This window comes from Danio rerio, chromosome 19, assembly GCF_049306965.1.
Source record: "Danio rerio strain Tuebingen ecotype United States chromosome 19, GRCz12tu, whole genome shotgun sequence".
NCBI lineage: Eukaryota > Metazoa > Chordata > Actinopteri > Cypriniformes > Danionidae > Danio > Danio rerio.
The window spans coordinates 8,894,959-8,920,233 of record NC_133194.1 but is presented as its reverse complement, the minus strand read 5'-3'; the positions used below and the strand labels follow the sequence as shown (position 1 = coordinate 8,920,233).

The window sequence follows — 25,275 nt, the reverse complement described above, 5'->3', positions numbered from 1 at the left end:
TAGATTATATGGTAGCGTGGTAGGACACAGGGTTAGAATGTAAACCTGCTCACCTAATGTTTTTACGCTCATAATATTAATATTATTTGCTCATAAATAACCTCATAGGGAACTCTGAATCTGCGTCTCATTTCGAGGCTGATACTGTTCACCGGAGGTTGCATTTTGGTCGTGGATGCATGCTTTGAGAGCCTTTCTGAATGAATGAATGAACAAATGAACGGTTTTCCAACAAGACCATAGGCACAATAGGCATTTCTGTAGCTGTTTAATTAGCTGCTTTAGAACAGACCTTTCACTTTCATACAACTATGTGACTGATCACAATCACAGATTAATTTTCAACTTATTTACTTTTTCTGGATTTTAAGTTGCCTTTTGGCAGGTATTTATATTGCCATGAGGCCAGGAGCTCTTTCTAAAGCAGCAATTGTTGCTGTAATCTTTCAAGCAAGTTTGCTAAATTTGGAATCAGGAACCTCATACCATTTCAGAGGATCAATTTCTGCGTTCAGCATTTCAATTCCTCTTTTATAACTTTTGTAAAGAAGCAGATTTTGCAGTACTATCAGTTCCTGAGGTTTTCAAAAGAACTACAGTACCAAGTGATTTCCTTGCCTAATCGTGATTAGCTAAAGCTAAACATAACCGTTTTAGACATATTATTTTAACCATTTTAAACTATAAGCACTCTTACTTACTATACACATACAGTTGAAGTTTATTAGTAGCCCCCCTTTGATTTATTTATTTTTTTTTCCTAAATGATGTTTAGCAGAGCACGAAAATTTTCACTGTATGTCTGATAATATTTTTTTCTTCTGGAGAAAGTATTATTTGTTTTATTTTGGCCAGAATAAAAGCAGTTTATAATTTTTTTATTAACCATTTTAAGGTCAAAATTATTAGCCCCTTAAGCTAATTGTATTCTTTATAGTCTACAGAACAAACCATCGTTATACATTTACTTGCCTAATTACCCTAACCTGCCTAGTTAACTTAATTATTGTAGTTAAGCTTTTAAATGTCACTTTAGGCTGTATAGAAGTAAATAAGAAAGAATATCTAGTCAAATATTATTTACTGTCATCATAAAAAAGATCAAATAAATCAGTTGTTAGAAATAAGTTATTAAAACTATTATGTTTAGAAATATGTTGATAAAATCTTCTCTCCATTAAACAGAAATTGGGGGAAAAATAAACAGGGGGGCTAATAATTCAGGGGAGGGGTAATAAATAATTCTAACTTCAACTGTACCTGACCTAAATAATAAATCTATTAAGTGGTTTTATCACTTCACGATTGGATTATTGCAACTCACTGTGTATTTGTCAGCAACAACTTGCATACCTACAGCTTGTGCAGGATGTTGCAGCTAGGCTACTGACAGGTTTGAGAGAACACCTCACTTCGGTGCTATTTTCTCTCCACTGACTTCCAGTCAAGTTCAGGATAGATTTTAAGATTTTATCTCTGGTTTTTAAAACTTTTCCCTAAAAATGATCAGTGAGCTCGTATAGGGTCTCAAACAACAGGTCACTTAGATCAGATAATCAGTCTTTGTTGACTGTTCTAAGGTTCAAAAAAGATATCAAATGATGACTGCAGAATTGCTGTAGTAGACCCAAATTTGTTATCTTTAGAGGGTTTTAGGTCACAGCTGAAGACACTTTTTTTTTTAGTTTAGCATTTGATGTATTAAGGAATGCTTGATGTGGAAACTTTTTAATTAAATGTTTGTACTGAAAACAAACAGGAAAGCGCGGACAAGTGGGATAAAGGCGTCTATATCAAAGAAAAACAGCATGATGGAAATATGGGAATACTTTGGTTTCACAGTCACAGACACCAAAAAAACAGGTCATTTTTAAGAGCTGTCACAGAATTGATTCCACAGCTTACACATTATTGAGCTCAAGCTTGTCTATAAAATTAAATTGCAAATCAAATCACAATCGCAATATCTGTCAAAAATAAATTGCAATTAGATATATTCCCCAAATCGCACAGCCCTACTGCAAAGTAAAAATGTTTATCTGAAGCTCCTTCAGCATTAATAGCTCAACTACATAGAGAAAAAAATGAGCCCTTCACACAGCATGATATATTAAGCAGTTAGTTTAGGCTGGAAACACTGAAATAATGAAATGGCTAGCCCAGAGTCCTGATCTGAACTTGATCTAAATCGCGCTACAATCATTCACTAGTTTTAATCACTGTGTTTTCCACAAAATAATGTTTTATTTGCTGAAATATATTGGTGACTTTGTTAAACACTGCTCGACTAGTATAAACTCATGTGAGACGTAAGTCTTTAAATGAATTGTTTTTGGATATTAATTAAGATCAGAGCTGAGTTTGCAATTCATTACGTAATGAAACATTAGATCAAACTATAACAAAAATAAGACAACTTGAAAAGGTTGAGTATGTCAAATTTACACATCACCATCCGTGATAAAACTACAAGCAGACATGAAATGATATTCATTGTTATTCTTTCATACCCATCAAATGTGATTAGACAAGTTTTAATTTATGCTGACATGTTGTTTCTTTTGTCCTTGTGTTTAAATGATGACTTCAGTCAGATTTAAGTGACAATGTATTCAGACAGTGTCTCCAGGGTTTCGATCTCTCTTGAGACATCTAGAAAAGATATATTAGACATATTAGCCTCTACATAATATTTGCTGTGCTGACATGCCAAAACATGCAATATAAACACATAATCAATTCTAATCATGTAAATATGTATTTAGACCCTGATTCAGAATAATCAAACTCAAATACTTGTTTCTAGAAATGATTCTTAAATGTTGTAATTTCTCTTACCCATCAAGGAAGCTTTGCTGCTTTGTGAAAATGAGCGCTCCATTGATCTGCTCAGCTTAGATTTAAGGCTCTCGCATATATAGCACTTTGAAAGCAACAACAGAAAACATAATTGTTTTGAATTGTTTATAAATATTCGTTTACAAATGTTTTGTTTGAAATGTGAAATTCAAATACCATCAAGGACTTGAACTCATTCAGAAATTGCATTTTTGCTTCTTCGAACATGCTGTCTTTTAATGATTCAATTGTTTTTATTATTGTGCTCTTTCTCTTTCCCATGGCTCCTTGTCCTCTCTTCTCGGCAGCTTCTGTAAAGGCAACATTCAGTGTTTATTCACATTCTGTAGCATAAATGCAACACAAACACCGAATGTCTCAAAGTCTGAATGAAATGGTAATTGATTATAATGAATAAAATGAAAGACTCTGTTATTTTAAAGCCAGCAGATGTTGGTGCTTTCTTGAACAACCACATAGTGGACAACAGTTTACTAATCAGACAGTGTGTAGTTTTAAATGTCTTACTTTTATAGCCTGCAGTCATTTGATCCCGAATTGTTTTTTGGATTACTGAGTAGACATTCTTCTTTCTATTAACAACATCTTGTTTGAGGGATGTCTTCACTTTGGTTTCCTTTTCAAAAGGTTGAAAACGATGAATTATTAGAAGTAGTAGTAGTAGTAGTAGTAGTAGTATGGTATATAATAGGGATGCCACAATTCTCAATATAATATTGAACTGTTCGGTACAACATCCACGGTTCAATACTCGCTTGTGAATTGTTTTCTCGGTTTTAATAATGTATGTGCGGTTTATATCTCCATGAATTGACTGTTTGTGTGTGCCTGTCTTGCCGAGCTGAGATGAGGAAACTCCTCCAATCACAGTAAATATCCAATCACTATGCTCCAAAGTTAGGGGGCGTTTTAATATCAGTCCACACTATAACATAGCAAGCGGCGGTGAAGTGAAGCAATAGTAGGAGGAAGCACCAGCGTCCTTTAAATCTGCGGTGTGAGGACGTTTCAGTTTTGCTGGTAAGTATAATGCCAATGAAAGAAAAAAATGGGGAACAAAAAATAACTGTGTGCAAGCATTGTTTTACACGTATAACCATGACTGCACATCTGCAGCGCCATCACCCAGCAATATCACTGTCTGAAGGCAGGATAGCAGAGAAGGTAACAAAGTCCTCCAAAAAACAATCCCTTGCTGAATCCTTCTAGCAAACATAGCCAACTGGTTCAGAGGGACACATAAAAATAACAAAGGCAGTGCGGGTGTTTATTGCTAAAGATTTGCAGCCGTTTCGGTGATTGGAGATGCCGGCTTTTGTCATATTATAAAAGCACTCGATCTGAGTTACAGACTACCATCTCACACTTTTTTCAGCAGAGATAATTATGATGGTTTATTTATGTTTACTTAAGTACAAATATGTTTATTTGAAATGGTCAATTTATGTTTATTATCTTCACATGTATGTTTATTTTCCAAATGTAGGAATTTATGTTTGTACATGGGCTACCAGCAGCTGTGAGATTTCAGTGATCATTTTTTTAATACAATAAACTAGAATCTAATGTACTTTTCTTGGCTTATAAGTAAAAACAAAGGAGTATTGCAATAAATCGTTTTTATTTTTTTCTCTTTAACCTCTTACTGTTTCTACTCCCTAAACATAGAATAAAAAATAAATAAATAAAAAAACACGTGTCAAGCCATCCGAACCGAAAACCGTGTTAAAAAAACCGTGGTATGTATTGAGCCGTAGGCTAACTGTATTGTTGCATCCCTAATATATAACATGTAAAACAGGATCATGAAAAAAAAAACATTCAAAAAGAAAGTCTTGTAAACATCTTAATCATATCATTTTCTTATTTATATTAAGGCAAATAATTTGATTACTGATGTTCACGTGAACGTAGTCAATGTTATTTTTTTAAAGCAGGGAATGAGATTTGTTTGTTAAGACACTTTGTTGCTTTCACACCATTGGAACAAAGTTTACATGTAGACAGAAGATGATTAAATGAATTGAAGTAAAATTCAGCAACTCACCTCTGTTTTCATGAAGTTCTGAATGTGGTATAGAATGGAAGATGGAGAGTAAACAGTGCCATTCTGAACAACACTGAACTTATCAATCTTTTCTTGCACTGACCTCCCTGTTATGTTATTACTATCAACACTGTAATAATTAAAACAAAATTAAACTCAACAAAACAGAGAAGTTAAAAATCCAAGTTATGGGTTATATCTTGTTATACTACACTGTTCAGGTCATTTTTTCAACACCCACAACAAAGACACAATACACAACAAAGACAAATATGTAAACAACAATATCACCCACCAGCTAATGTAATGTTTACTTAGCACTGTTAAAACACTCATCTGAATGTACAGCGGATAGGGAAGGACAGCAAAACTTACGGAAATATCAAGCTGAACTCCTCATCGATGTTGTCGTAGATGTGTTTGGCCAAGCACTTGTTTAGATCTACAGGTGCATCCCAGTATTGTGGCCAGCAAAATCCTTTCTTCTTGCACAATGCTTGGAGGGTTTTATCATATGGCACCTGATTTACAATACAAAATAGTATTGCTACCATTAGAAAGCCCAGAAAAAAAGATATTTGAAATTTTGATCACTTACAGATGAAATCACAGGCTTTGTGGTACTGAGACACTGGTCCACTGATTTCTCCACTCCCTTTGAGAAACATTGCTCTATAGTCTCATATAGTGGATCAAACCGACCGTTCAGTTCCCTCAGTGCTTTTTTAAGGCTCTCTTTGTAATCATTACGAACTGCAGCTTTAATCTTTGCCTATAAAACACAAGGAAACACAGCGTAAATTACTGAATAAACCTACTATTTGATTTCCACACATGGAAAGAACCTATATGAGGATATATGCACATATATGAAGCCTATATACAGTATACATGCACATATGATATATGCTGTATATATGTGTATATATGCCACATACAGGCAAATTGGAGGTGCAGATATGTCCATATACAAATAATTTTGGCAACTGTCATACAGTACTTGATGCCTAGCTCATTTTTTCTATTATCAAGGCAATCACTAAGAACTAACTAAAATATGCAACAAAAAAAAAACGTATGCATGTGCGAACAGTTTATCTTGATATCACATGTTATTGGCATGTCATGGAATTTTACTATGGCAAAAAAAGTGAGAGGAGATGGAAAGCTATGATGTGCACACGTTTTCCTGTAACATTTACAAGGTCATTTCTTTCTTGTATGAAGTGGAAAAGAAGGAAATGCATAACAAAATTATTTGCAGTTTTTTCTTTTGTTTTTTGTTCAGTTTTTTTGTCTTGTTTTTGTTCCTGTACCATATTTTTTCTTGTCCTATTTGACTGTTCTTATGTACATAAAAAATGTAAATTTCTACATGGGCATTTTTTTATGTTGTCTAGCAGCTATGGATTTTCATCATTTTTACTAACATATACAAACATATAGGTAAACATGTATGTGCACACACACACACACACACACACACACACACATATATATATATATATATATATATATATGTGTGTGTGTGTGTGTGTGTGTGTGTGTGTGTGTGTGGTACATGTATTTACGTGTATATGTGCATATGTGTTCTTATAATATAGGAAAACGGCCATGTTTATATATGTAGAGTGATGAAGTTTGCCCTGCGTGCTTGCGTTTTTTTAAAGAAACTTTTTTGGTGCATCAATCTTGTTAATGCTATTATTCAAAAGAGTAATGATTCGCACTGATCAAGTTATTGCTTCATACTGTTTTTACTTTTTGACAAACTGAGGAAGGCATTGTGCCGAAACATTTGTCTTTAAATCACCAGAAGAATATAAAAAGAAAAAAGAAAAACAGTACGAAGCAATTACTTGATGAGAGCGAATAATTACCTTTTTGAATGAAGTATTTTTTTATATGTCACATATTTAAAAACCTATTTCAAAACCTCTAGGCTCTTTATGAGTGGGTCAGTAAACATCTGTAAATGATCAATCAGCAGTTCTGTACCATTTCTTCATCTGTTGTATTTAGTTTGGTTTGTTGGATAAGGAACAAAACTCCCTTTGCTTGATTGACATAATCTCTGATCAGTTCCCTCCTGATGCTCTTGTTGGTGTTCTTGAGAAGGTCCTGCAACTTTGGGATTTCTACAGATAATTGGAAAAAAAAAAATTGTATTTCAGTAATTTAAATGAAACGAGAATGAACAGATACTCAGTTCAAGACAGAATTATTAGCCAACCTTTGATTTTTTATTTTTTTTTCTCAAATGATGTTTAACAGAGCGAGGACATTTTTAAAGTTTTAAAATTTTTAAAAACCATTTTAAAGTCAATATTATTAGTCCCTTTAAGCAATTTTTTTTCAATAGTCTACAGAACAAACCATCATTTTACAATAACTTGCCTAATTACCCTAACCTGCCTTGTTAACCTAATTAACCTAGTTAAACATTTAAATGTCACTCTAATAGAATATCTAGTGAAATATTATCTACTGTCATCATGACAAAGATCAAATAAATCAGTTATTAGAAATGAGTTATTAAAATTCTACTATGTTTAGAAATGTGCTGAAAAACTCTTCTCTCCTTTAAAAAGATATTAGGGGGGAAATAAACAGGGGGGCTAGTAATTCTAAATCAACTGTCTATATAAAATGTTTGTTTTCCAGGTTCACTTAATGGTTTACCTGTTTCATTTTTATCCATCTGGAGATCTTCATTAAAGTATGCCTTAGAGCTGACAGCAAAAACATCAGCGGTGAATCTTCTGACGTCTTTTGATTTCTGAGTAAAAAGCAGGAATAAGAGTAAGAATAAGAATTACAAATACATATGTCAATTTTCTAAAAAAAAAATGTGAATTGGTTTTGCAGTGGCAAGTCACTGGTGTAAAATGCATTTTAATTGGTTCTTAGGTGGTTGCTGGGGTGTTTTGAGTGGTTGCTAGTTTTTTGCTAAGTAATTGGTAATCAGTTATTAGGGTGTTCTGAATAGTTCATAGGTGGTTGCTAAGGTGTTGCTAGGAAGTTGCTAGGGTGTTCTAAGTGATTCCTAGGTGGTTGCTAAAGTGTCGCTAGGTGGTCATTAAGGTATTCTCAGTGGTTGCAAAAGCATTGCTAAACAGTTGCTAGGGTGTCCTGAGTGATGCTAGGCAGATCTTAAGGCATTATTACTGGGTGGTTGCTAGGCAGCTTCTATGGTACACTGGGTTGTTACTAGGCATGCCTCACATAGCATAGCTAGTCAGATCAATTGATCATGTTAAAATGACAGTTAATATTTATGTATTTTTACACATTTATTCACACACTTGCATTCCTGAGAGCAGGAAAGAGACAGGCTGCACTGGTAAGCAGTATCTCCATATAGTTTAATTAAAATAAATGATCAACAAATGAATCTGTCATGACAGTCTCTACCAGTGAGGACATTATCTACACACAATATGAATTCCCAATTAGAAAAATACTACAAATTATGAAACACTATTTATCAAAATACTTAAATAACAGACAAATCAAAATGCCCAACGCAAGCGGGCTGCGTTCCAGACCAGCTCAGCTCGATGACGTATAATGTCTCCGACACCGCCTCCAGTCCCATTTAGCAACTTGATAGCAACTGTCTTTTTAAAGAAACGTAACTGCTTTAAAAAAGCAACAGTGTGATGTAACTGGTGTGTTTCATGTTGTAGAATAAAACATGAAAGTATCTTCAGTATGTGGTAGCCACAAACCTTATTTGAGCAATTTAATCAAAATCCCATTTAAAAAAAAACATTGACTTTGAGATAAGGGAACCAGAACTGGAAAACTGCTAACTCGCTTCTAGATTTTTGCATAGAAATTGATGTCATAGTTTCTCCACTCTATTGAGATGATGATTGGTTGCCTGTCAATCAGCTTACTCCAATGTCTCTATGACACTGCTATTATAATGGCAGTCTATAGAATCAATTACTAAAGGTGTGTAAATGGTTTTGGGGCATGGCTTGAGAGCTTCATTATCATATTGAGATTATTATTGGTTGTCCGTGTCAGATGAGCCCACCCGCAGGTTTGTATGTCCCTGCTATGTAGTGTTATTGATGTGTGACATTTATAATGGGAGTCAATTGGCTCAATGTATTTCAGTGGGCATCCCGTCCCCATGTTAGGTCAATGGGACCACTTTGGGACATCCTAGCAACTCAGGGGTATCCTTGTGGGGTACATTTTCTTCATCAGGCAGCAACCCCCTACAGATGTTTTGAATCCCATATTTATACTAAATTCACACTTGGCGCTATGTTGCGTCAAAGTTGGGTGTAATGTTGCGTCAATGGGTTTTGGGGATGAACCCCTTAAAAAAGTCGTAGCACATCATTCCCAATAAATCTGCATGATTTGAACCCTCTTTCAAGGGTCTGGGAAAACTGTGGGACTGGTTATGCACCAAAAAAAGAAGTAGAATAAGTTTGGAGAATAACAATAGTGGATTTGCCTAAAGGCAAACCCCACTAATAACAAAAAAAATTCAATTTCACATTTATACCATGTTTTCAAGCTTCCTTTTCAGAGTATCCTTTGCAGAGTTGTTCCTATGATGAATGCACGCTGTTTTCGAACTCTGAAAAACAATAACAATAATAAATTATAACACGCATGAAGTGTCTTTAATATAAACTAAGTGTCACTGTAAAATTAGCCCATGAGTCAATTCAGTCATTTTTGCATTTCTATGCAATCCATTGTTCGTTTTTAGGAAGTCATTCACGCCTCTGTTATGTAACCCTTTTGCCCGAAAGTAGAGAACGGACACATCATGCAACATTAGGGGTTCCATAGAGGAGACCAATTTTCTCAGAACAGTACGAAAGGAAACCAATAGAATGGCCACTGCAAAGGACATAATGTATGATAGAGGTAGCAAAAGATTCAAGAACAACCGTACCAAAGATAAAGAACAGTTGTACATGATTGAGGTTATCAAAAGCAATATTAAAAAATACTAAAAGTAGGTAGTGCTGGCGCCTCACAGCAAGAAGGTCGCTGGGTCGCTGGTTCGAGCCTCGGCTCAGTTGGCGTTTCTGTGTGGAGTTTGCATGTTCTCCCTGTGTTCGCGTGGGTTTCCTCCGGGTGCTCCGGTTTCCCCCACAGTCCAAAGACATGCGGTACAGGTGAATTGGGTAGGCTAAATTGTCCGAAGTGTGTGAATGTGTGTGTGGATGTTTCCCAGAGATGGGTTGCGGCTGGAAGGGCATCCGCTGTGTAAAAACTTGCTGGATAAGTTGGCGGTTCATTCTGCTGTGGCAACCCCGGACAAGAAAATGAAATGAAATGAAATGAAACTAAGTTTTGCAGCGGTTTATGTTAATAAACTAGGCTATTTTTGTCCTATGATTTTTAAATTTCTATTGATTCTGCAAGGAATTTCCATAATTTCAACCTCTAACTATCAGAGGTGGCTGATCACAATCTCCCTATGCTACACTTGATCACTTGTTGTCACAGCTGCTCTAGAATAAGCCAGTCCTCAGGAGAATCTGGGCACCCACTTCCAATAACATGAAAAGGGTCTGGCTGCAGAGCTGCACTTGCACTTTCAGACTTGCACTCTCGGGCCGGCATGTTCAGTCACCCATGCTTTCTATGCAAGAGACACCATTTACAATTGACACCTGTCACGTCACTTGAAATCAATACAAATAAACAAAAGATAAGTTTCCAGTTTGTTTGTGTTGACAGTGAGGACATTGTCAAATAATTCTAAGTACTTAAGTTGTACACCATGACAGACCCCCCCTCTATCTCTCTCTTGTGAAGTGGTTTGTATTTTCATCATATGATTAGAATGTTTTAATATAAATTTACCAAAGCAGGCTTCTATTACCATTTATACCAGCAAAGCTTATTATTTATTTATATGAGCTATCAGGTCTAAATATACGCACAAATGATTCTTCGATTATTCTTGAACTACTTGGGAAACTTTTCTTTATTCAGCAGGTCCCAGAACAACTGCAAACAAGAATGCAAATGTCGATGCAAGTGACGTGGCAGGAGAGTGCAGGGCTCGTTTGCATAAAAGTCCATAACCAAAAAATCCCCCAGTTTAAGGTTAAGGGTACCCTTAGTAAAAGTTGGAGGGTTTGCAAGTAAAGGGTAAAAGTAAAAGTTTTGCAAGGAGAACAAAAAGAAAAAGATCACCTATAAAGTATTTCCCCTTAGTCCTTAGTAACCATTTCCTCTTAAAACATTTAAGGGACCTAATCAGCTCCCTTGAACAAATGAGATTTAAAATGCAAGCATTCCCACCCCAAAAAAATTTTTTTCGATAAAAGACTCATATGAATGCAGATACATAATTTAATAAAACAATTTCATAAATAAAGGGAACGTCTCGACTCACAGATGATGTGTAACATTACTGCAAAGCTGTTGTAAGGCAAGCATTTGTGGTTTGTTACGATCTGTTTACGTAACTATATAACTGCGGTGCCCATCACCGTATGTTGCCAGAAACTATAGTTGTGAAATGCTTAGAAAAAAGGCACTTGAGTAAGGGTGACAGAAAAGAAGTTTGTTGCAATGATCTTCTGCCTCAGGAACACCCTTAAGTTAAATTACCGAAGGACTTTCATGCAAGCTGCCACAAGTGGCGATTGTAAATAACCTCACTTGCAGAGGAAGCGCACTTGACCTGAAGGTGCAGCCAGACTCTATAGAGCAGACTCTCGGCAGGTACACCATCTGCGATAAGGACTGAAATTTTAGAAAACTGCATGTAAATAATGCAGAAAACAAACAATTAATCTTTTGTTTGTAAATGTACCAGACCTTGTCTGAAGAAAAGTGATCTCCAGATGGCTGTGCAGATCTATAACAAAAAATAAATGTGATTTATTAATGCAGAAATGCAGAATATTGACAAAAATCTCTATATTCTTACCCTAGATATTCTTTTATATTAATGTCATCAGTCCTGGTACAGATGAAGTTTATTGTTTTGCACTGTCCTCCTGGTCCCAAGTCTTGGATGCAGTGCTCGATTATGCTCCAGGGCTCTTTGCTACTGATTGCACGCTTGATGTCATTTACAATCCACACAGAAGAGCACTCCTTCACTCTCTGTAGAATTAGAAAAGTCTTCATAAAATCCTGAATAAAATACCTGTGGTATTGCTCTACTTTACACTTGTTGAACTGCACCCCGGCTTGCCCTGGCAGAAAACACAGTGTCTGAAGGCTACCTCAATGTATGTGAGTGCGGACAAAATGTGACCTCCACAGAACAGTAACAGCCTCCAAAATAAGACAGAGTTACTGTATATCAGATTTAGCGTTATAAAATCCACATGAGGTGGTTTCTAATTTGGAAACAATACAAATATTTTAAATGTAAACATTGCATTTGGGTTCACACCAAATGTGGTGCAGCATGTCACAGACTAAAAACTGGATGTTTTTCACCAAAAGCAAACTTTCCACTCAAATGAAACATTAGAATTTGAGATGTAGACACAACTGAGGTAAATTCCATGCATTCACAGTAAATGAAACAGATGAAAAGTAATAATAGTATGAATTGACATAATAGTAGGTAATTACAGTTTTTCTCAGTCACTTTGGTGCATTTCTCACAACACTATTTACATTTGCACAATAGTTCATGCATTTCTCAAAACAATTAGTCATTTGTGCACATCTTAGTAGCAGTTTCTCATTCCTTTCAACAAATTGCAAATGCTTTCGGACATGCATCAATTGCTTTCATTCAACTCTCTGCTGTTTATAACATTATCACTTGCTTATGTCATGTCAGTCAAAATGAACTAAACTTGTAAATGCTGAATAGTCATTCCATATAAAACTAACAGTCCTCATTTCTTTACTTCAGTCATTACATACAAAAATGTTGAACTTGATGACAAAATCGGTCAAGCAAACTTTTTTTTTTTTTTTAAATATCTTTATTTTCCTGAAAATGTCGTTAAAATTGAAGAATTTGGTGAATGATTTACAGACCTGTGTATGTTGCAGGTTCAGGTCCAATTTGTACTGCAATATTGTTTACAGTTGTGCACAGTTCAACCCAAAGGGAGTTTATTTTTGTTGTAAATAAGGGTGTGTTTATTCTTTTGCACAATGCTGTGAATAAATTAGGATTGTAAAGAGCAAATGCAGAGTAAAAATGTAAAACATACATATTCAGTGTCTTGTACTCAGATACCTCACTAAATTACAGTAAGTGATGTCCAACTTTACTGTAGTTTTCAAATGGCTGTGCAAAAAGTATATAGTGCTGTCTTGAGCATTTTCAGGAAGTGTCACCAAAATCAGAATCAGTAAACTGTCATAATGAAAACATGACATCTTGTTCATAAACAATGGTGTCAGGACTTTTCATTTTGATGATACTGACACTTGGATTGACATGAATACTTGCTTTTGAGAAATAAACTATCCATTTTACGCATGTGACGCGCTTTTGCAGGTTATCAGCTAGGTTTTGCAGTTTGTACTTATTGTTTTGAGAAATGCATTAACTGTTGAGCAGAAATGCACTAGTGTTGTGAGAAACGCACCAAAGCGACTGAGAAAAACTGTAAATCATGAAAGAATCTTCATATGTAAGATATCTGGTAGTGCAGCATTTACTGATTTCCACAGATCATCTCGTATCTTGTTGCAGTCTCCAGTGCCAGGAACATCAAACAGCACAATGTGTTCCAGAAGCTCTTGACGATCTGGAATCTTGATGGTCACACTCTTCACAAGAGGCCAGTACCAGCCACCAGGATTATACTCACTTTGCTGAATGTGACATTTAACATCACGGACAAAGTCAAGGACCTGTTGTAAAAAAATAAAACAAAAAAATCTTAAATCATATAAAAAGTCAGGAATACATCAAATACTATTTCAGAATTCATAGTATAATAATATATTAATCATATTTTACCATACTTTGTAATATTTTAGCCTTTTTAGTAAATAATGAAAAGAAATTAGTAACTTTATTTTGATGGTCTCCCTATAGTCTGCTGACCATAAGATGCTTTACAAATTCATATCTGCTTACTCTCATCAGCATGTCCCTCTAAGTCTCATCTTGGTTGAAAAAACCTGAAACACCTCCTTAGTTTGGCGTCCAGTTGGCATATGAAACAGATGCCTGATCCACCTCAGCTGGCTTCTGGCAGTGACAGAACTTCTGACCTTATTTATAAGGGTGTGCAGTATAGAGATACTGAAAACTTGTTGAGGATTTCTTGCATGTCTTATAACAGTTAAATGAACATCTATAACCTTAATTGGTAACATTTTACTGACCAAAAGTTTATTAGATGTTCAAATGTTGAAGATGAGAGTAAGTATAAGTGTTTGAAGTATATTATAGTCAGCAGGGGGACCATCAGGATAAGGTCTTACAAAGAATTTAAAATGTAATGAATTAAAGAATTTCATCTGAAAGGGAAACAAAGTACTGTATCCAGAACTGTCCACACCTTTTCATTGCAAAACCGTGTCTTTGTCAAAATCTGACAATAGTATCTAAACTTTTAAACAAAGAATATTTGCTAACGAAAAAATATATATTTTAGCCCTTACTTCAGTGTGCGAAATTGTTTTTTTCTCGGTAGACAAAAAGTGATCAATTTCAGCATATTTGGCATTTTTCTTAAGTTCTTCCAGTGATTTCTTATCTGCATCAGCCCCATACACTGCAATGATCCTTTCATTATCTGTATCAGTCCTTTCATCTGTGGAAGCAATCTCATTCTCCCATTCCTGCAAAACAATACAAATAAAATACTTTATTATTTTAGACAGACAGACAGACAGACAGATAGACAGATAGATAGATAGATAGATAGATAGATAGATAGATAGATAGATAGATAGATAGATAGATAGATAGATAGATAGATAGATAGATAGATAGATAGATAGATAGATAGATAGATAGATAGATAGATAGATAGATAGATGAACCTCTTTAGAGATGAGCTCAATCTCAGCTTTGTATTCAGAGTCCTCAAGATTTGCTTCCACTTGAGTAATCACTGCTGTACAGGCACCAAGACTACCACATGGCAGCAGACCTTCTAATCCCAACACTGCATTTAATAAAGAGCTTTTTCCTTCTCCTGTTTTGCCAAAAACACCAATGGTTTCCTTTCTTCTTTTGTCTTTGTCCATCTCATTCATTTTTGCAATGGAATCTCTACATCATGATACAGATAAAAGTGACTGAACACCACTTTACAATTGAGCATACAGAACAATTTACATTGTGATTTATAAGTACTTACAAAATTGTGTTTTTTATCTCATTTGTTGTTTGGTCTGTGCTTTTAATGTTTTGAAATCTGACATTAACTTCATTCATGATCTTTTTTGTCATATTCAGTATTTCCATATCTGTTAAATAAATTTAAGAAATAACTTTGAGATTGATGAATTAATACTAAATTCACAAATTCAATAAATGTAGGAATAAAAACATACCAAAATGACTTGCCTGAATATGATTTAGCACTGATCTTTAAATCCCTCGATTCACGCTTTCTTTTAGTGCCTGCATCAGAGAATTGAAACACATCAATCTTGTACCTAATACAACGTGATCATTTTATTTAAAATATTTTTTTGTTTGACTACCCAGTGGATGTTTAATCAAACAAGTTTGAAATGAAAAATGAAGAAATGAAATCTCCTAATGACTTTTGTTTGTATTTTTTAAAATAGCTTTTCCTGATATTTGCAGGTACATGAAACTCACCTGTAACTGTTTGTTTTAATTCACTATACCAATTTACTTTTGTAAGGCCATCTATAAAGATGCTTTTCATATGCTTAAAATAATTTTTTTTCAACAATGTTGTACAAACCACATGTGAATACGTATGTTAGTTTGTGTGTGTGTGTGTGAGTGTGTGTGTGTGTGTGTGTACCTTGTATTCCTAAAGTTGTCCCCGCAAGTATAGCAATGCTGGTAACTCCTAACCCTGTGGGGACATTTTTCCCCATGAGAAAACCTCTCATAAATCACACTGAATTAATTACTTTAAAATATAAAACTGCAGAATGTTACATGTGAAAGTTTAGGGGTAGGGAGATACAATATACAATTTGTACAGAATAAAAATCATTATGTTTATGTGAAGCCCCCTCAAAGTTAGCAATACAAGTGTGTGTGGTAAATATAAAATGATTTGGCCTACCACTGGCATTCTGTGAAATTCCTGACCAAGATGGCCCAGGAGACTGTGGACAGGTTCCTGTTACTTGATTCATTGCTATGGCTGCTCTGTTTATATAAAACAATAATATTACTAATAAATATCAACAAATGCTTCCATTGGGTAGGAATATGAAAGAATGAGGATAGTTGTAACACACTTAGTTTAAAGATTTCACTTTCAGTTCACTTCTTACCATGTCAAATGTTACAGGGGGAAAAAATTTGCTAAATTGTAAAAAAAAAAAAAAAAAAAGTACCTAGCCACAACAGATGATTTATATAACTACAGTACAGCGTCATTTGTATTCTCAAATTAATCATAAATGTATCATTTAGCAGTTTCAATAGTTGTCCAATGGTTTGGTAACTTAGAGAGGACCAGATTTTAAATCTCAGTTGTGCAGTAGGAGCACAAAAAAATGCAAGTATCATATCAACTTGAAATAAGAATATATTTCTTACTGTTCCGGCTGCTTCATTTGTTTTAGTTTTTTCTTGGCCTCCTCATAAGTGCCTGCAGTAAGATAAAAAAAAATTGTTATTGAGAACATAATGAGAGTAAAAGTTGACTGTTTAAATTAAGAACTGGTACCATATTCTCCATGAAACAGGACAGCTAATTTCTCCCAAGATTTCTCTCCTGTTTGAGGTGCAAATCTGTACTGAACAGCTTCCATGAATTTCTCTGATGATTTGTATGGAGGCCAGTAACATTGTTTTTTGTCTGCGGTCAACCAGTTTGATGCTGTCACCATCACCTCTTCTGATTCTTCTAAAGTTACAACTGCATACATGGTTGTTCTGCAATAAATAAGTAATTCATTAATAAAGAAAATTAGATAAAGCTGTACAACACTTCTCATATGCACACAGACACATAGGCCCAGATTTACTAACTGCTTGCACCAGCGCAAACCATCTTTTTGGCTTTAAAACAGTATTGTGGGTATTTAATAAATACACACAGAGAAGAATAGGGCTGAAAAGGCATGGACACAGCTATAGTTATAATAGTTATCGAGTATCAAGTCAGACAAATTTTATGCAAGGAGTATTTAAATTAATCACACAATGGGATTTACTAAGATTTGCATTTCTCAAATTCTGGATATTTGTGCCAATATCTAATACCTAAAAAGGAATGTTAGTCAAGACCCAGTATTATGTGACTCACTCTAGTTGTGTGTTCCAAGTTATCTTTTAATTCCTGAAGGATATTAAAAATAACATGGGAAACAATATGTTTCAATGTTCCTCTGTCATTACAAATAAATGCATTGCTCGCTCTCTTGTGCCTTTAACAGCATCAACAACTGCAGCCATTTCATGTGCAATACTTAAGACTCTTCATTTTTGTCCTACTGTGGTTTTAACAGTCCACATTTTAACTTGGATTATCCACTTATCAAAGGTGACTGAGTGCACCATACAAAATTACCCTAAATTTGCATTGGTTATGAACCAGTAGAGAAAAAAAATGCCTGTTCGTAGTAGATAACCTGCATTTTATGAGCATCTACTGTGCTTATTTACCACTGTGCTAATGCATTACAGCGAACAGTAGACACAGGAGGATCACTACAGCTGAGGATCACTTGAAAGTGCCCAAAGTTCATTGTATGTATTATGTTTCTTATAATAAAATCTCCCAAATATTTTTAATCATCTTCAAAATGTATAACTCTCACCTTTCAATCGATTTAGATTTTCCCTCATGTTCATTTGACCCATTGTCGCTGTCTTCACACTGTGAATTGTCTTCTGTGTCCTCCAACAGTCCATCATAATCTTCACTTGCGGACTCATTACCCTCAACACTTTGTCCTCTGTATAATGTCATAATATCATATTCTTCATTGTTGCTGCTTTCCATAGCAAGTATCTCATCTAGGTCTTCAGATGGGACGCAAATGATCACATTTGTCTTGAAAACATGCACTGCATAATTTTCTAAATTCTTACACAACTTTAAGGCGCAGCTTTTCAGTTTTAAAGCTGTGAGTACTGGCTTCAGTGGGCAGCCCTGACACTTTTTGAATTTTGAATCTCTGAAGATTTTTTCCACAAGCGGAAAGTCTTGATAAAGAACTGAATGTGAGTCCTCAATTTCATCCTTTAGACAGCAGAGCATTGCTTCAGTGCAGACTGTTTTAGGAGTGATCATAACAATTGCTGAATCCTTAATCATACCCTTTGACTGAGGATTCAAGAAATCATCAAGACGTCTTGCCAGAATAGTTGCAATGATGAGGTAGTCGGCATTAAAAAAGTGAGGGATATCATCCTGTGGATCTTGAAAATACAATTCAGAGCAGTTGACTTCACCCCTGTGGATTCCGTCATAGAGCATCTTTATGTATGGAATTACATCCCGGATGTTGTCTTTATAGAAGGACACTGGGATGTCGTCTGGTCTTACTGTGTCTGACACTTGAAGAGACTGAACCGCTGACACAATGTCAACTTCACTGACTGCAGGTGAGCTTTCTTCAGACTGTGATGAACTGGTTTCATCAGTCAAAAGTATTTTTTTGCAGTGAAATAGTTTGAAGAGTGACTGTGTTTGATCTATCAGAAGAGGCACTGTGGAGACATAGTTGATCTCTAAAGACACAGGTTGACGATCTTTGAGCTCTCCGAACCTTGAATTCATGATTTCACAACTTCCTACACGCCACATACATTCATCTGGAATGAAGAAGTAATCGAGTCTGGACACTGGACGATCTCTTATGTAGAATGTAAAATCCTGCTTTACAGGGTTCATTCTTCTCCACACATCAGCCAGCTGAAGAGATTTCATGAAATTCTCCACACATAAGAGCAGTTTATTGTGCATTCTGTTCTTTGTCATCTTGCCTGTACTCCATTTTTTGTCGATAAACGGATTGAGGAATGTGTTGAAATCTCCACCAATCACCAGCAGCCCTGTGGTCATTGACTGCAGGTATCTTGAAAGATTATCAAGCGTTTTTGTGTCTGTCTGATGGTTATAAACACTCACTAGAGTGTACAGGCAACCTTCCAGTTCACATTTCAACAATACATATTCACCACAATTACCTTTCTCGACACTTAAACATTTGAAATCTAGACTCTTTCTGACGAGAATGGCAGTTCCACTGCTGGAAGAGTTGTACTTTGTATAGAAAACATTCCACCGCTTTTTTAAACCTTCTATAACATGTTCATCCCCTGCTCCAATGTGTGTCTCTTGTAGGAAAACAACATCAGCGCATTGAAGTTCTTGAAATTTCTGATACTTGTTTTGCTTAAGTCCGTTAGCATTCCAGGTGATAAAGTTAATGGTGTATGAATCCATGACAGATCAGCTTTCACAAGATCCTCAGCTTAGCACGTTCCCTGTGGAAACAAATATTGATGGAGGGTGGGATGTTTGTTGGTTTTTCCCTTTGTAATCTGAGTGATTAACTTATATTTTCATTAGACATTTTATTTATCCAAAGTGATTTGAACTGATTTGATTCTTTTCTAAACTACATATTATGTTCATTGGCTAAGTCCTGAGTTATAAAGCAGTGTTGTCTGACTCTTGTGTTTATGTGTCTCGTGTATGTGCTTCCCCACAATTTCCACATCCTGTTTGAGTAGCTGATTCTCGCATGCAAAAAGTAAAAGTGATTCTGAAAATCTTTACCAATTGCTAATGTTTTTTATGATAGTATTGTACTGAATTGAAACATAATCCATAATCTGGGTGATATTGTTACAGTTTAAGGATATTGTTTTGTACTTCTTAGGGACTAATATGTACACTTTAGGTACTAATATATAACTTTAAGACACCAATAAGGACAAAAGCATATATATATATGCTAATGACAGCTTTTGTACCTTTGTTTCTAAGAGTGTGTGATAATAGACATGGCCATTATTCTGACTGAGAGACCTATGATTATGCTGGATTCATGCACCGTGGTAAATCTGAACATTGACAAATATTATGTGGGAAGACAATACAACAAATGTTGAAAAGTTTAGCTTATCGTTTATCAAACTGTTTAGAACTTTTAAGTTCTTTTGCTCACATGGCTCATTTTTTTAAAGAGATCCTATTATGGGTTTTTGAAATTGATCTTCCATGCAGTGTGTAAAACAGTTTTAAGTGAATGAAAACATCCAGCTAATGTTTAAATCTAAAAGTGCAGGATGTTTAAAACTATTGAATCTTTAACAAAATAGTCGACTCAGAGTCAAATAAAAAGAACCGCATTAAGTTAAAATGTGAACACGCTTTCCCTTCAGACACTAACAGAGGTGCAGGGGATCCAGGGGCTGATCATGACGTGAAGATGACGATCACTCACAGATTGAGATTCGGCTGCGGTGAATAAAGGGTTAAAGTTCATAGTGGGATTTGCAGGCCGTTTGTTATTGAAAGAGCAGAAGACAAGAACTTTGTCTAACTTTTACTGTTTAAATGGACCAGTTTCTTCTTCCTCTGGATCATAACATGTAAGTGTCATTAAAATTGTTACCTCGTTTTCTGTAGTTTGCAAAATATGTGTTTAATTGTGTGTTGTAAGTTGTAATCACCCCGCGCAACTTGTAATCAAATATCGATTGTAGATCAGTGCTTGGACTGTATTTCTCAGGTTAAATCTGTATGGGGCTTTTCACATATCGCGTCCAAAACTATGTTAAAAATGTGACGAGTGCTTCTTCTTTTACCACTTTTAAATGTTTCTTAACTGGCGATCTTCTGCTGTGTGTTTTTGCTATGGCCACCATCAGCTGTTGTTCACACATGCTGTGTGGCGCGGTCAGTTTTTTAAAAAGTTTAACTTTTGCCACTGTGTGGATTAATACTGAATGTGTGTCATTGTTATTACTCTGGGTTAGGGTTAAGAGTAGACTAAAACTCTGGGTGTTTAACTGCATTGCTTTATTGCACTCCTGCATTGGGCTCTCACATACTTTCTGCTACTTCATACTGTAGCCGTGGTGAGCATTTCTCTCTGTCTCCTGGGGAACGCAGTCGACCAATCGCAACAGACTGGGTCATCGGACCAATCGCTGAACAATTAATTTGGGAGTCGCTAGGATAATAAGGTAAAAATATATGCATTTTATAAGACAATAAAGGTGTTTTTTGACCTTGCATGCATATCAGCCTGTTGTTGGAGAACCCTAAAACCAAATTATGAATTTTTTTAATGCAAAATAGGGGCTCTTTGTTTAGATTGTACCACCTTGCTGTGATTCACAATAAACACAAGCACACGCAGCTCTAATAACTTCATATTTGAATCTGGTTAGCAGTCTAGTTTGAAGCACTAAATTAGTTAGAGATCAAGGGGAAGTGTCATGTTGATTTCAAACATATAGGCTGTTTCTCAAAACCAAGAATGCAGAAAATAGACTTGTGTTCTTTCAATTAAATTAATCTTTGTTTCTATAGCGCTTTTACAATGTAGATTCTGTCAAAGCATCTTCACATAGAAGATTATAGTAAACTCCAGTGTTCAGAGTTAAAGTTCAGTTTTGTTCAGTGTGTTTTAATATTCACTAGACAGGTCCTGAACCATGCAAGCCAGTGGCGACAGCGGCGAGGAAAAAACGTCACCAATTGGCAAAAGTGAAAAATTAAAGAACCTAGAGAGAAACCAGGCTCCGTTGGGCACGACTATTTCTCCAATGGCCAGACTGGTCTTACCTCAAAAGTATGAACTTGGAAGATCACAAGAACACAGAATGCATCCTTTGACATATGAGATGCTACTATCTTCCTGTTACTTGCATGACCTTTGCACGTTTTAATGGAAAATTATTTACACATTACTGCATTCATACAATGATGTTTTGCTTTTTTCGCTTTTCAGTGTATATAACATGCACACAAGCATTTACAGACTATACATTTCACAATGCAAAGAGAACAGATTTCGCCTTTTGCATGGTATGCTTTGAAGCTGCATGGAAATCGCACAGCCCTGCCTAACATGGGCATACATGAGTGTGGCAAAAGACAACAAAGGGATGAACAGAAACAATAAAAAAACACACAGGGCAACCGGGTCCACCTCTGTCCACTCAGGTAAAATGGAAGTAAATAGCCACAATTGCTACAAAGCACAGAGATAATTTGCCAGTCCTCAATAAAAAATCCAGATATATTTCAAACCATATTTCACACTACACAATTACCAGTAAAAACAAAAAAAAATCAAATTAATCCTTAAGCAAACCATAGTCACCTTTAACAAACTCAAAACTATATAATAACACATACACATATTGCCTGACACGCAACAAAAATACCCACACTAAAGTATATATATAATATATAATAACAACAAAGCATTGTACAGCAAATAAAACCATGCCATGGGACCAGCAGAAAAAAGGGAGGAAAAATATGACAAATAAATGTCCTTGAAGACGTTATTTATTTAAGGCTTTCTAATTATTTTCTGTTTCTGGATAGTTCAGATGCAAAAGCTTCTATTTTTCTCAGTCTTCTTTATGTTCAGTTCATTTTAAATTAATGAAAATGATTTGTCCAGATGAAATTACTCAACCTACATACAGGAGCCTGAGAACAATACCCATTTTAGAAGAACATTTCTGATGCCACTTAAAGCCTTTTGCATTTGAACTATTCATATGTTTTCAAAATCAGAGCTCTGTGACAGTAAATAAAATATTAACTCACCTGTGGCCAGAGATTATGCCTTGCTGCGTCTTTTGTTTGTTCTAGATGACCCCCAGGATTGTTAGTAGAATGTGGTATATTGAATGCAGAATCTCTTGATGTACCGCAGTCAAGCAAACAGACACAGTGCTCTACTATGACATACTGTTGGTTAATGGAGGAAGCACACAATCCTTTATGGGGAGTACAACACAATCTTCACCCAATCTGATTTGCATACTCAAAACATAACACTAAGTAGAGCATTCAAAGCTTTACCATAAGTGGTTTGGTCTAAGAGGATAGATGTGTGCAGGAAGCAGATGCTTTAGCGAACAGGAAATAACGTGAAGACAAAAGTGAGGTGTTCCCTTCAGCTGTATTTTCATGAGGGGGTCATTTCAGACAAAATCATACAGGTCTAAATGCATCTAGTTTATGAAATTATATTTGTAAAATTTTCTCTTGCCAAAAAGTAAAAAAAATAAAATAAATAAGCTTGTGAGAGTCTGTGATGGAAATAGCAGTGTTATAAACAGTATAAAAAAATATTATATATATGTTATAAACAGTATTTTCAGTATAACAAATGTTATATAAACTGTTTCCCCTGTTGCAATGACTGTACCATTAATGACAGTAAAATGCAGCGTTATATAAAAAAAATATACAATTTTTGACAAAGTTTTGATTCTGCATTTCAGAAGCCCTTTCAGAAAAAAAATGTCCTTTTCATGGATACAAAGCTACTCAGGTCTTTCAGAAAGAAGTTCAGGTTGATGCAAAGTTTGCGGATGACATCTCTGTCAGCAGTAGATCAGTGCTTTATGTGTGCGCACGAGTGACATATCTGTTTACTTAAAGAGACTGCACAGAAATTCTAATTAAAATTTGTTGACAGACAAGTTTGAGATGCCTGTCGTAATTGAGTTATTTGTCGGTCCAACAATATTTAATTGGATGAATATTTTTTTAGTTTTATGCCTTATCCAGAATATTAAAAAAACATAAATACATTTCTATCATTTCCTTTAATCAGTACTATTGGAATGTGAAAAGACTTTCAACCAGCACAACAAAAAAACATTTCTGAAGACATTCACCTACTGCACCTTTAACTTAGCTGCTTTAGAAGAGACCTTTCACTTTCTTACAATTTTATATGTTTTTGTAAAAGAATGTAAAATGTGACTGATCACAATCAGATTAATTTTTCAACTTATTTACTTTTTCTGGATTTTAAGTTGCCTTTTGGCAGGTAACTATATTGCCATAGGGCTAAGAGCTCTTTCAAAGGGAGCAATTGTTGCTGTAATCTTTCAGGCAAGTTTGCTAAATTTTGAATCAGGAACCCCAAACCAGGATAAATTTTTGCATTCAGTATTTCAATTCCTCTTTTATTTCTTTATAAAGAAGCTGATCTTGCAGTACTTTCAGTTTCTGAGGTTTTTTAAAAGAACCACCAAGTGATTTCTTTGCCTAAGCGGGATTAGCTAAAGCTAAACATAACTATTTTAGACATTATTTTAACCATTTTAAACGATAAGCTACAACAACAACAAAAAAAAAAAATTAAGCTTTTTCTTGCTATATACAGTTGAGGTTTATTATTAGCAGGGGTGTCCAAACTTTTTGGGCTGAGGGCCAGATGCAAAAAAAAAAAAGTTGTCCCGGGCCATATATTATATACATTACACAGACACACGTGCATCCATATATATATATATATATATATATATATATATATATATATATATATATATATATATATATATATATATATATATATGTGTGTGTGTGTGTGTATGTGTGTGTGTGTGTGTGTGTGTGTGTGTGTGTGTGTATTTGTGTGTATATGTATGTATGTATGTGTGTGTGTTATGGAATTATTTTGTTATTTTAATTCATCGTCCAACTGTGTTTCTAGAAAAACTTTCTTTTTTTAAATCTTGAATTTTCTCTGGGCAAATTACACTTGCAACACTCATCCTTTATAAATTCCCCTTCAGTGAAGGGTTTCCTGTGCTGTGCGATTAGCTGGGCTACATCATAATTAGCCAGCGTAGAATTTTCTTGCACTTTATTACCATGAAAAAAACTGCTGCTGTTGAGCTGATAAGCCAGCTGCTGTTTTTTTACTTTTTGATCTCGTTCGGCACCAGTGTAAGAGCTGAAGGCCTAAAGTTTTATTTTATAATGTCTTTTCATATTATATTCCTTCATTACTGCAACTGATTCCTGGCAAATTAAACACACATATTCCACTGACCTCTGTGAAGAAATATTCTTTGCCCCATCCTGACTGAAATTTCCTGCACTCACTGTTGATTTTCCTTTTTCTTGATAGTGCCATGGCTCGCCAAAACGTGATTATGAATTGTTTCTTTCAGTTTGTTCGGTTCGTTTTACTTCAGAACAGGAACTGTAATAGCGACACCCGGTGGTTATTTATTGAATTACGTTCATTTTTGTATAGCGGGCCAGATTCTA

The 25,275-nt window shown here is 35.2% G+C and overlaps 1 protein-coding gene across 14 annotated transcripts; it reads right to left on the bottom strand.

The window, feature by feature from the left end:
- Window positions 1-1,714: 1,714 nt before the first annotated feature.
- Window positions 1,715-25,217, bottom strand: nuggc.1 (nuclear GTPase, germinal center associated, tandem duplicate 1). Of its 14 annotated transcripts, none has more exons than XM_073931471.1 (25): window positions 25,055-25,205; window positions 22,807-22,937; window positions 17,819-19,493; window positions 16,723-16,931; window positions 16,593-16,644; window positions 16,111-16,196; window positions 15,841-15,894; window positions 15,408-15,464; window positions 15,199-15,307; window positions 14,879-15,110; window positions 14,495-14,674; window positions 13,541-13,735; window positions 11,832-12,010; window positions 11,720-11,759; window positions 11,561-11,644; window positions 9,435-9,509; window positions 7,589-7,685; window positions 6,905-7,044; window positions 5,505-5,678; window positions 5,282-5,427; window positions 4,907-5,036; window positions 3,367-3,475; window positions 3,016-3,149; window positions 2,839-2,923; window positions 1,715-2,652 (listed from the first exon to the last, which is right to left on the bottom strand). In XM_073931471.1, exons 3-25 carry the CDS (start codon window positions 19,450-19,452, stop codon window positions 2,597-2,599), a joined length of 4,257 nt encoding a protein of 1,418 aa, XP_073787572.1. In that variant the 5' UTR covers window positions 19,453-19,493; window positions 22,807-22,937; window positions 25,055-25,205; the 3' UTR covers window positions 1,715-2,596. The 14 variants fall into 14 exon arrangements, with proteins under 14 accessions (XP_073787572.1, XP_073787571.1, XP_073787575.1 ...); XM_073931470.1 differs by having other exon boundaries at window positions 22,807-22,950; window positions 25,055-25,204; XM_073931474.1 differs by having other exon boundaries at window positions 11,561-11,632; window positions 22,807-22,950; window positions 25,055-25,204.
- Window positions 25,218-25,275: the final 58 nt, after the last annotated feature.